Raw genomic sequence first — 13,417 nt, 5'->3', positions numbered from 1 at the left:
TTCGATATTTATATATGTAGATACTGTATATATTATATATGTGTATATATTTATTGTTAAGCTTTATATTTTTAAGGATTATAATAAAATATGTATGTATTCCATATATATTCTATATAATATATATCTTTTCTATAAATATAGAACATATATTCTCTCTCTCTCTATATATATATATACATATAAACATATGTGATTGTGGGATAACACGGTAATTCTATTTTTAAGTTTTTGAGGAGCCTTCATATTGTTTTCCATGTGGCTGTACTAATTTACATTCTGACCAACAATTTATAAGAGTTATCTTTTCTCCACATCCTTACCCAAACTTGTATCTTTTGTCATTTTGATAATAGCTATTCTAACAGGTGTGAGATGATATCTCACTGTGGCTTTAATTTGCATTTCTATGATGATTAATGATGTTGAGTGTTTTTTCATATACCTGTTGATCATTTGTATGCCTCTATGTGGGAAGTGTCTGTTAGTGTCCTTTGCACATTTATAAAATCAAGTTATTTTTTTCTTGCTTGTTTGAGTTCTTTATATATTTTATGAATATATCAAACGTGTGGTTGGCAAATATTTTCTCCCATTCCATAGATTGCTTCTTTACCCTGTTAATTGTTTTCTTTGCTGTGTAAAAGCTTTTTAATCTGATGCAATCCCATTTGTTTACTTTTGCTTTTGTTGCCTGTACTTTTACAGCCATATCCAAAACAGTCATTGCCCAGCCCAATGTCAAGAAGCTTTTTTCTTATGTTTTCTTTTTGTAGTTTTACAACTTCAGGTATTGTGCTTTACTCCATTTTGAGTTGGTTTTTATAAATGGTGTGAGATAAGGGTTCAATTTCATTATTCTGCATGTGGATGTCCCACATCCCAGCACCATTTATTGAAGAGAATGTTCTTTCCCACTTGTGTGCTCTTGACACCATTGTTAAAGATCAATTGACCATAAATGCATGGATTGATTTCTGAGCTCTCTAGCCTGTTCCATTGGTTTATGCATTTGTTTTTATGCCTCCACCACGTTGTATTGATTACTATAGCTCTGTGGTGTATTTTGAAATTAGGTGTAATGATGTCTCCACTTTTGTTCTTTTTTGTTTAGGATTTTTTTTGCTATTTGGAGTCTTTTGTGGTTCTGTATGAATTTTATGATTTTTTTCTATTTTTGTGAAAAAATGCCATTGGAATTTTGATAGTCATCACATTGAATATATAGATTGCTTTGGGTAATATGGTCATTTTAACAATATTAATTCTTCCAATTGTTGAACATGGAATATCTTTCCATTTCTTTGTGTCTTATTCAATTTCCCTATTTGTGTTTTATAGTTTTACAGATATTTTACCTCATGGTTCTAAGTATTTTTTAATGCTATTGTAAATGGGATTGTTTTCTTAATTTCTTTTTCAGATAGTTCATTGTCGGTGTCTTGAGATACTACTGACATTTGTATGTTGATTTTATATCCTTTAACTTTACTGAATTAATTTATTAGTCTTTGCTGAACTCTTTAGGATTTTCTGCATATAAGACCAAGATCATATCATCTGCAGAGACAATTTTACTTTTCCCTTTTCGATGTCCATAACTTTATGTCTTTTTCTTGCCTAACTGCTCTGGCTAGGACTTCTAATACTATGTTGAACAGAAGTGGTTGAAGTGGGCATCCTTGTCTTATTTCTGATCTTAAAGGAAAATCTTTTAGCTTTTCAGGATTGAGTATGATGTTGTCTCTGGACTTGTCATATATGGCCTTTAGTATGTTGAGGTACACAAGTCTTCTCTTTCTACTTTTATTTCCTACTATCTGAGTAAGCAACTCAGAGGGGAAAGGGCAGGCTAAGAAAAGCAAGGCATGAAGAAGGACAACCGAGTCTCTCTTATTGGTTCCGTGATGCTGGGGAAGACAGCAGAATTTAAAATGGCCTCAGTGTTTGTTTGTTGTGTTTTGTTTGTTTTACTAAATCCTATTCCTAACCCCTTGCCCCAAACCACTATTCCTATGCTAGGGACCTACTAACCTGTAGGTTATTTTGGGAAGAGAATCTGAAAAAGGTGAGGTGGAAATGAAGGACTCTAGGATTTCAAGGTGACCATTCCCAGTGTCGTACCCAACCTTTTGTTTACTAGAGCAAGCCAGATATCTAGAACATTGCAGAGGCAGTGTTGGAGTGGCTGTTCCTGGGAACATGCTCAGTCCCCAAGAAAAATAGTGGTGTGGGAAGGCTACCCGAGGTATCCCAAAAGCTCCTGACAGGACCCAGGGATAGAGCTGCTATTCTCCAGGAGAGGGTGACCTAGTTGCCAGACACATGTGGTGACCTACCTCTCTGGCAGCCATTATTCAGAGGACTGGTGATTACTAGCTCAGCTGTACAATTTACAGGAGGCTCTGAGAGGAGGTGTGACTTGCTCAAATGAGCAAGTTGACAGTGGGGTCAGGACTAAAACCCACGTCCTCCCTCTGAGTCCTGGTCCAGTGCTCCTTCACCAAACCTAGAGCCCCCTTTTCTCTCCAGTTGTGTTCCTTTCTTTTCTTCTAGTCCCTGATCCTGCCAGGTACCCTCTCTCTGAATAGACTTTGGACATTCTCACCTTACCATGGGTTGAATTATGCTCCCCCCTCCCAATTCCTATGTTTACCTCCTAACTCCCAGTATCTTAGAGCATGACCTTATTTGGAAATAGGCTCATTACGATATAACTAATTAAGTTAGGATGGGGTCATACTGGAGTAGGTGGGCTCCTAATGTAGTATGGCTGATATCATTGTAAGAAAGGAGACGTTGGAGACAAAGCATGTACACACAGAAAGTATACCACATGAAGATGAAGGCAGAGATCGGAATGATGCATCTACACGCTGAGAAACACCAACGAGTTCCGGTAAACCATAAATAGTCCTCTAAAGGAACCAATCCTGCTCACACTTGGTTTTGGACTTCTAGTTTCCAGAACTGGGAGAGAATAGATTTTTGTTTTCCTAAGCTGCCCGATTTGTGGCATTTTTTTTTTTTTTTTTACAGTAGCCCTAGCAAATTGATAGAGACTATTTGAAAGGCCTTTCCTCCCTTCTCTAGCAATAGTTTCACAATGACCTAGAGGATCACTTTACCTGACAGGGCTGCAGAATAAAGAGGCCAAGTTTAACAGAAGATTACCCTTGTGCTTATTCCTAAACCCAACAGATATTCTTCTTCTAGTCTACCTACTGCTCCTTGAGGGGCTCTCTACAATTGTGTTGTGTAGTGATAATGGGTAAGTTTAAAGAGTTTCATCTCTAAAGGTATGTTGCCAATGGTACAATTAAATCTATGTCAATCACAATTTTTTTTGTGTGTGACATTAAGGAAAAAGAAGACCCTAAATTGAGAATCTGCAAGTATACTATATGTGACATATTTGCTAGTTGCTGAAGACTACACATAAAGATTTGTGTGTGTAATATGTAATAAGTAGAGATATATGTGTAATACATACACAGTATCCATTTTATATAACAGCATATGTATACATGCATCCTATTATCAAATGTCTCTACAAAATGTTTATCATAAAAATATATACTGTATTGTATGCTCTGTCTTGGTTTAAAACTTTTCTTGGCCAGATTCTTCAGACCTTAAAAAAATGTTAGAAGGTTATCCAGATACACATGTAAAAGTACTTACCAAGGAACATTTCAATAATGGATGCCTTCATAGTGAGAACAAGAGTCCCCATAAATATCAAAATGGCACCCTGGAGAGAAAGAAATAATAGCATCATCATATTTCAGCCAGGAGTTCTGAACTGGAGGCATGGAGTGTGTGGGTTTGGGCTGCATGGTTTTGCTTTGCCCCCTAGATTGTTAGGACTCCAAGCTGCATATTTCTGTAAGCAGCTCCTAGTGATGGCAGTGATCAACCAGGCTGGTGTCCAGAGAGTCTATTCACCGTTAGAAGGCACATTCTAGCTACCAGCCTCTGATTCTTCAGAGATCTTGTCTTTATTTAGAAAGAAGAAATAACTACACAATTTTAAGCATATATCCAACTAGTCTTCAAATTAGGTCAAAAGCCACATTTATGGTATTAAGAAAACATTTTTAGATTGCAAATAAATACTTCATCTATCATTCATTCAATACATTTGTATTTTTGAGACAGAGTCTTGCCTTAGGCTAGAGTGCCATGGCATCAAACATCTCTTGCCTTAGGCTAGAGTGCCATGGCATCAAACATCTCTTGCCTTAGGCTAGAGTGCCATGGCATCAGCCAACCTCACAGCCACCTCAAACTCCTAGGTTTGAGTGATCCTCTTACCTCAGTCTCCCAAGTAGTTGGGACTACAGGCACCTAACTCAATGCTCAGCTAATTTTTCTATTTTTAGTAGAGCTGAGGCTGGTCTTGAACTCCTGAGCTCAAGGAATCCTCCTATTTCTGCCTCCCATGCATTCAATACATACTTATTAAACTACTATTATATAACTGTTTTGTTAGGAAGAAGGTGATTAATATTGAATTAAAAAACAATTCTCACTCCTAAAAGACTTACAATGTAACACAGGTAGAAAAACATATGTGGACACAAATAACCACACCATTAGGTTGCCTAAGAGAGTTTAAGACCTCATAAAAGATTGTAATGAGAAGTTTATAGGGCAGTGGCTTTCAAACTTTGGTGCATATTAGTCTCATCTGGGAGTTAAAAAAAAATCCTAATGCTTAGGCTATACCCCAGATAACTGAAGCAGAATCTCTTGGGGGTGGGGTCTAGGTATTAAGATTTTAAAAATTCCTGTTAATTCCAACATGCAGCCAAGTTTGAAAACCAGCAATTTGGAGTGGGGCTTCTTAAATCTTAATGTGCATAGTAGTCACATTAATCCTTAAGAGCTAGCAGTTTTAAATAATGTCAATTCTAGTAAAACACTCCTCCTTCTGGGCAGATGGTTCCCACTGTACCCTTTCCTTCCTGTGTCACTGCTGTGTGGTCTAAAGTGAAATTCATGGCTCTACCCTCTGCTGTATCTAGTGGTGCACTGGTGAACCTATTCTATTAAAGAAAGCCCTAATTTGTAGTTTGTCAGTTTCTATGGTATAAATGCTCCTACAATGGCCATTTATGAAGCTACTAAAGTGATATAACTGAATGGAGATTTGGAAAGAGATAAGCTCAATCTGGTACTAGCTAGGTCCAGTATGAGCTTTTATACAATATATAGATGTGGTGCTATGTAGAGTTTAATAACAAAAAGTGATTAGTATAATAGATTATGGCTGAGATAGTAATACGGGTGCCTGATGGAATTAACTGAAATAAAACTGTTCCATGGATGAAAGCCATATTACAAACAATTAAATTAGACAGTAAGAGTAACCCCTAAATAGAACTGATCAGCTTGCTAATTTCCAGCAACCATTACAATGTGTTAAATTTCTCAATTAAGGTAAGTTGGCCACTGATTATGTAATGGTCTTTAGTTTCAAAATAGAAGCTATTTTGAAACTATACATACAATCTTTTTGGCAATTTGATGATTAAATAGATGAATTATATTTTGGAGATAATGTGATAACAAGTAATTTTTTTTTAATTTGAGAAACTCCAGAACAATTTACATGTCTTCACACTTGCATGTTCAATTAACTTTCCTATGGGATAAATGCAGTTTGCCAAGCTGCCCTGCTGGTTCCACCTACCCAATCCCACTCATTGGCTGTTACCACTCAGCATTGCAGATTTCATCTGAGTCATCCATGCCTTCTCTGTTTCTCTCATACCCTTTGTCTTATCCACCAGCCAAGCCTGTCGACTCTGCATTTATAATGTATCGAGAATCTGACCACATCTTTCCACCATCACCATTGACACCTGGGTCCACGCTCCACCTGGTCCTGCTTGGGTTATTGTAGTAGCCTCTGGACTAGGCTGTCTCCTTCATTCTTTGCTCTCTGCAGTCCACAAGGCAGCCAGCATGATCCTGCTCAGAGTGAATTATTTGAAAACCCTATAGTGGCTCCCACCTTACTCAGAACAAAAGCACATGTGGCTCAAGATTCTGCTTGATTTGTCCACCACTGATGTTTCTGATCTCACTTCCCACTGTTCTCCTCCTCACTTATCTCCAGCCATATGGTCCTCTTCACTGTTTCTGGAACATTCTTCTTGCCTCAGAATCTTAGCAGTTATTGAACTACTGTTTCCTCTGCCTGGATGTCCTTCCCCCAGATGAGCACATGACTTGTTCCTTTATTTCTTTGAAATCTTTGCTTAAATGTTATCTGCTCCTGAGACATTCTCTAGCCATCCAATTTAAAATTGCAACCTACCTCTTATCCACAGCCAACTGATAGACCCCATCCTTTTCTCACTGTCTTTTTCTCCATTTACTTACCATCTCTGACATATTTTATTATCTACTTATTTTATTTCCTCACTAAAATGTGGGCTTAATGAGTGAAGGTTTTTTTTTTTTTTTTTACTTTTTAGGTGCTCAGTAACTGTGTGTTAGATCAAAGTGTAAGTAATGAGCATTCTCCATAGAGAATTTTCCCTAGGATATTAAAAAAAAGAAATGAGATAAAGGGAAAATAATCTTTGTGAATACACTAAAAACTACTTCATTATGTACTTTTAATGGTGTTTTTTATAGTACATGAATTGTATTTTAGTAAAAAGAAATTAATAAACTATTATTGAATGCCAACAAATAAACTAACCATAAGTGTGCTCAGATGTGACCTATACCTTTAGAAGTCACAGTGGATGTCACCTTTACAGGCTGGGTTGGATGGATAAAACCCAACTGGATTCCAAGAAACACCCTAACCTCCTTGAGAAACTCCAGGGGATATTACCCAACTGCTGACTCATGGGTAATGGAACCTGACCAGAATCGCTCTGGTGTCTTGGAATGTTATGATGCTTCTTTCTCACCATTACAATTTCTGTCCTTGCTTGCTCCATTTACTCATACACTTAAAATGTTAATGTGCCATTCGAAATGTGCAAAAAAAAAAAATTCAAAACCTCACTCAGCCATTCCCGAAGCTGGAAATGAGGACTGCCACCAGCACCACAAAGTAGTTTTTGCAGACGGTCCAGTGCCATGATGCTATGGGGTACCCAGTAATGTCAGAGCCTTAATTCTTCATGTGCTCACCAGGATTCTAACCAAAACCGCAAAATAGAGACTTTCAGAAGAATGTGTTACTGATTCATAAATTTATGGACTGTGCTGGGACATGAATATAAAAAAGCCCAAATACAAAGTTCTGGTGAGGAAAATTAAGATTGGTTGTGAAAGAAAATATGCAATCATGTAAGTGGATTAGCACAGCCGATTTAATTAGATCTCTTTTTACTTGGAGTTAGAAGACACCAAGTTGCTAATAAATAATAATATCACGGCGGTGCCTGTGGCTCAGTGAGTAGGGCGCCGACCCCATATGCCGAGGGTGGAGGGTTCAAACCCAGCCCTGGCCAAACTGTAACAAAAAATAGCCGGGCGTTGTGGCGGGTGCCTGTAGTCCCAGCTATTGGGGAAGCTGAGGCAAGAGGATCACCTAAGCCCAGGAGCTGGAGGTTGTTGTGAGCTGTGATGCCACGACACTCTACCAAGGGCAATAAAGTGAGACTCTGTCTCTACAAAAAAAAAAAAAATAATAAAAATAATAATATCACTTTATTTTTTTGTGGTTTATCATAGTTTTTAAGATAAAGCAGCTTAATGTGCATTTCTAGAATGTGAGCTCCATACATGTGCCTTGTTCACTGTTTAGTTTCTAGAATATGGATTAGCACTTGGTGGTGGGCATGGCAATATGTGTTTGTAAATAAATACAAACTTGTTCTTTGCAGTAAACAATTCCCATTTTAAAGATAAACTGAAGTCTGCAGTGGCTGAATGTCTTCTTCTTATTATTATTCAAGGTCACAAAACCCAAGGAAAGCCCAGGATTTGTGATGCCTGGTCCTGCATCCCTGTCTCTACCCTATTTGCATACAAGATGATCTGTAGATTGCTTCTTGTTGAGACTTAAAAAGCAAAATGAGCTTATCCTTGGATCTCTTTATCATAATGCTTGAAGTTTACAGATAAGAGAGCATATATTTAACAAAGGAGGTGAGAGAGAGGTTAGGGAGAACTAACAACGCTGAAGAAGGAAATAACAGGGGATGTAAACAGATGGAAAAAACATACCATGCTCATGGATCAGCTGAGTCAATATTGTTAAAATGACTATACTACCCAAAGTGATCTAAAGATTCAATGCACCCCCCATTAAAATGCCAGTATCATTTTTTGCAGATCTAGAAAAAATAATTCTAAATTTCATATGGAATCCCTATGTAGCCAAAGCAACTTTAAGCAAAAATAAAAAATAAAAAATAAAAAAAATAGGGAGACATCAGTTTACCAGACTTCAAGCTATACTACAAGGCTATAGTAACCAAAATAGCATGGTACTGGCACAAGAATAGAGACATTGACCAATAGATCAGAACTCAGATAGGTTAAATAAAACCATCTTTATGTCATCATCTGAAATTTGACAAAGCAGACAAAAATATACAAAGGGGAAAAGAATCCTTATTCAATAAATGGTGCTGGGAAAATTGAAGAGCCACATGTGGAAGACTAAAAGAAGAGTGAAACAGGATCCATACCTGTCACCACTCACAAAAATTAGCTCATGGTGGATAACAGACCTAAACCTAAGACATAAGACTGTAAGAAGTGTAGAAGAAAAAGTTGGAAAAGTTCTTATAGATATCAGCCTAGGCAAAGCATTTATGAAGACTTCCAAAGCAAGTGCAGCAACAACAAAAATAAATAAATGAGACTTGACCAAATTAAAACGTTTCTGCACAGTCAATGAAACAGTCATTAAAGCCAACAGACAACGTACACAATGGGAGAAAATACTGTGTATTTGCATGCTATATATCTGACAACAAAGAGTCTACAGAGAACTCAAGCAAATTGGCAAGGAAAAAACCAATCTCACTAAAAAGTGGACAAAAGACACAACTGGAAAGTTCAAAAGAAGACAGATTAATGGTCCTCAAACATATGAAAAAATTCTCAACATCTTGTCAGGCAAATGCAAATCAAAACCACAATGAGATATTACTTAACTCCAGTGAGGATGCTCTTATCCAAAGTCCCATAACAACAAGTGCTAGCATGGATGTAGAGAGGTAGGAACACTCATAAACTGTTGGCGGAACTGCAAATTAGTACAACATTTATGGAAAGTAGTATGGTGATACCTTGAAGAATTAAAAGTAGACCTACATTTTGACCCAGCAATTCCACTATTCTATATTTACCCAAAGGAAAAAAGTCATTTTATCAAAAAGTCACTTGCACTTATATGTTTACTGCAGCACAATTCACAATTGCAAAGATGTGGAAGCAACCCAAGTGCTCATCAATACATGAGTGTGTTAATAAAATGTGCTACATGTGTGTCATGGAGTACTGTTCAGCCATAAAGGAATGGTAAACTAATTCCACCTCTTTGTGATTGTGAATTAATCTACGATAAAACTTCTAGCACAATTGTCCTTATGGTAAAATGAGATTTTTTCTTCTGCGTAGATACCTAGTAAACGGGATTGCAGGATCAAATGGAAGGTTTAGTTTTAGCTCTTTGAGGAATGTTCATTGCAGCTCAATTCACAATTGCCAAGATGTGGAATTAACCCAAGTGCCCATTGACAAATGAATGGATTAATAAACTGTGGTATATGTGTCATATATACTATGGAATAGTATTCAGCCATAAAAAGATGGAGGCTTTACATCTTTTATATTTACCTGGATGAAGCTGAAGCACATTCTTCTGAGTAAAAGTATCACAAGAATGGAGAAGCAAGTATCCAATGTGCTCAATTCTAAGAGTAAACTAATAGATAATCAGTTATGCATTCATGTGAGAGAAAAACACACCTGAAATCAGGGGGAGAGAGGGAAAGGGAAGGAGAGAGAATGACTGGTAAGCTTTCATCCAAGGGGCTCAATGTCTAGCACCCATGGTGAAGAGCTCAACTACAACTTGAACTTTACCTAAGAAATGCAAACAATGTAACCTAATCATTTGTACCCTCATATTAATCTGGGGGAAAAAATGGTAAACTAATACCTTTTGTAACAACCTGGATGGAACTAGAACCACTTTTCTAAGTGAAATATTATAAGAATGGAAAAACAAACACCACATGTACTCCCTGTTAAATTGGAATTAATCAATCAACAGTTAATGTGCACATATGGAAATAACACTCATCAAAAATCAAGTTGGAATGCAGCCATTCCACTCCTCAGTATTTTCCCAGGTGACATGAGAGCATATGTCCAAACAAAGACTAGTGCATGAATATTTTTAACAGATTTATTTGTGATAGCCTCAAACTGGGGACAATGCAAAAATCTATCAATAGATAAATGTATAACCAAATTGTGGTTTATCCACACACAACATAGATGAAACTCAAAATAATTATAGTGAAAGAAGCCAGAGGAAAAAGGAGTAATTCTGTTCAATTTTATTTACATTGCATCTAGACATTGTAGAGTAATCTATAGTAGCAAAGAGCATGTCAGTGGTAACCAGGAACCTGGGAGAAGGCAGTGGGAAGTCCTGGAAGAGAAGGATGGGAAGAAAGTATGATAAAGGGACACATGAAAACTTGGAGATGGATATATTCATTATCTTGATGTAGTGATGGTTTCATAGCATACCTATGTCAAAACTAATCAGATTCTTGCCTCGGTGCCCATAGCTCAGCCCACATTCATCGGGGCTGGTGGGTTCGAACCTGGCCTGGACCTGCTAAACAACAATGACAACTATAAAAAACACACAACCAGGTGTTGTGGTGGGTGCCTATAATCTCAGCTACTTGGGAGTCTGAGTCAAGAGAATCACTTAAGCCCAGTAGTTTGATGCCACAGCACTCTACCGAGGGCAACATAGTGAGACTCTGGCTGAAAAACGATAACAAAAAAACTATTACTTTAAATATGTTCAGTTGATGATACCTCAATTACATATTAATAAAAAAGGTGAAGTGAATATATGTGCATGTATATTCATCTTTATGCCTGGAGTGTGTCTGGGAGAACTCACTGGAAATCAGGAGCAGTGGTTGCACCAGGGAAAGAGAACCATGTAAGTGGTGCTCACAGAGAGGACTGGGAGATGGCAGGGAGTCTTACTGTTTTATTCTTTACACTGTGCATATGTGTTAATAAATCAGAAATTAATGAACTATAAATAAAATAAAACAATGATAAAACTCCCCAACTAGGCAGGGGCACTTAGGAGGCACTTTTGTTATCTCCATCATTTCCACCACCAAATTTACCACAATGAACATAAGCAAGGGGGAGGCCACAGAGCTTCACATGATGTGGTGTGTTGGGAAGACAACGTACACAGAAATGTTGATACCAAATGAGAAGCTGCAGCCATCTCCTAACACACCCTTGCTCCTCATTCCAGGGCTGAGCATCCTGAAGCACAGGTCTGATTATGTACGCACCTGCTCAGCATTCTTCTTCACAGTCCACTCATGACCCACAGAATAAAGCCCAAATTCTATAGTGAGACATCACACACTCTTCATGAAGTGGCCTGCCTTACATTTCTGCAGTTCTTCTCTGTAATCTTCTCCTCGGACCCCAGCACACCTGCTTTTGGTCTTTTCCCCACTCCCTGCACATCAGTACTTTGGCTTATGTTCTTCTTATTGTTCTATCTCAACTATCTTACCACCCTCTCTGGTCTTCCACAAGTCTATGAAAAGCTTTAGCTCATCAGCTATCTCTTCTATTAATATTTCAATCTCTCTAACTTCCTAAAGTCAAAATTTGTCTTTTCATACTTCTATTAATTATTAAAAAAAAAAAAAATTGCATGTGATTGTGTGCTAGAAAGTGAGGAACAGGATGCAGGTCCTAGCATCAAGTTGCTTTGAGTTTTCAGGAGGGAGACTTACACACATTCATTATAACGAATATTTATTGAACACATACTAAGTGGTAATAATATATTAACTCACTTAATCTCCCTACTCCACAACAACTTGATGAGGTAGGGACCATTTCTGGCCTTGATTTTAGAGGTAAGGAATTGGAAACAGGAAGGGGTTTCCCAAGAGGTGCCCAAGGTCACAAGTCTGGAAAGAAGACAAGCTGAGTTTCAGACATTCTGAGCCCAGAGGCCCTGCCTGCATTTCTCCACTCACCATAGCTGATTCATGGTAAGTGACTGTGCTTTCTTCACCTACATTATGATCTACTGGGTTTGAGTTGGCATCAATATTGTTTTAAAGCTCTCTGAGTGACTTTACCATGTAGCCAGGATTGAGATCCTCTGCTATGAGGAATACAGTGATGGCAGAAAGGGTGGATGGGCACAGAGGCCTGGGGCCTAGGGATGGGGAGGGGCTTGGGTTTGTTTAACTGGCAGGTTGGAAAACAGTGAATGAGTGGAGAGCAAAGGACAGAACACAGGAATAGGGGAGCTTCAGGACCTAAGAGTTGCTCAGCCAGCTGGGAGAGGAATCAGACTGCTGGAGAGAAGGGAAGGAAGTGGCCATGTCAGCCTGGAATGTCAAGCCTGGAGAATGTGGAATTGATCCTTCAGGCAATAGGGAGACATGGAAGGCTTAAAACTTGTTTTTGCATTCATCATTTTTAATAAGCCCCCTAGAGGCTTACTTGACCCACTTGCTTGGAAAAACTCTGCCCTAGAGGACATGCAGGATTTATGTAATGTCGGTGTTTGCCTGATCTGTGACGCTTCGTGAGGGAGCACCCAATTGTACACTTTGTCCGTGAGGTAGAAAGAGCCAGTATTCATCTGGAAACATTTAATAGTTATGAGAGGCTTGTGCTGTATTTCCAAAATGCCAAAAATCCCTTGAGGACAGACATCTCTGAAGGAGGTGCAGCCTTGCTTTCTTCGTCTCCGCCTGACTGCAAGGCCTCAGCTGCTTGCCAATGAACGTGAGTCAATAGGAGAGGGTGGGAAAGGACGTTGGTGCCAGGAAGGTCCCTTACGGTGTTCCGGTGGCCTCTATCTCTGTATAAACTTTTACACAGATGGTATTCCACTGGCCTAGGGCTGAAATGCTGTGTTTTCTGTTACCTGACACCAGTGGCTACCTTGAGGTCCCCATTATAATCCCCCTGGATCATGTGAGTAAGAGAGAAAGAGAGATAGAGCCCAAGAGGACTGTAGTTTCTCTTTCGTTCCTTATTTTTCTTCTCTTTCCAATTCTTCCCTTGTTTATTTCCTTCTTTAATTGTAAAAAAATGCTGGCAGAAAAGCATGAGCCACTTAGGTGCAGAAGGCAGGGAGATTTTGCCTTTCCTCAATACGTTGGCTCCTGAGGAGGCACAA

The 13,417-nt window shown here is 38.4% G+C and overlaps 1 protein-coding gene across 3 annotated transcripts in view; it reads right to left on the bottom strand.

Moving 5' to 3' along the window:
- VIT (vitrin) overlaps positions 1–13,417 on the bottom strand; it is a 167,014-nt gene that overhangs the window by 124,824 nt on the left and 28,773 nt on the right. For all 3 annotated transcript variants that reach the window (XM_053589777.1, XM_053589778.1, XM_053589779.1), the window contains exon 2: positions 3,685–3,754. In XM_053589777.1, the coding sequence (XP_053445752.1) occupies positions 3,685–3,736 (52 nt within the window). In that variant the 5' untranslated portion in view covers positions 3,737–3,754. The remainder of the gene's footprint in view (positions 1–3,684; positions 3,755–13,417) is intronic.

The sequence above is a fragment of the Nycticebus coucang genome, chromosome 4 (genome assembly GCF_027406575.1).
Source record: "Nycticebus coucang isolate mNycCou1 chromosome 4, mNycCou1.pri, whole genome shotgun sequence".
Lineage (NCBI taxonomy): Eukaryota > Metazoa > Chordata > Mammalia > Primates > Lorisidae > Nycticebus > Nycticebus coucang.
This window is presented reverse-complemented; position numbering and strand designations above follow the sequence as displayed.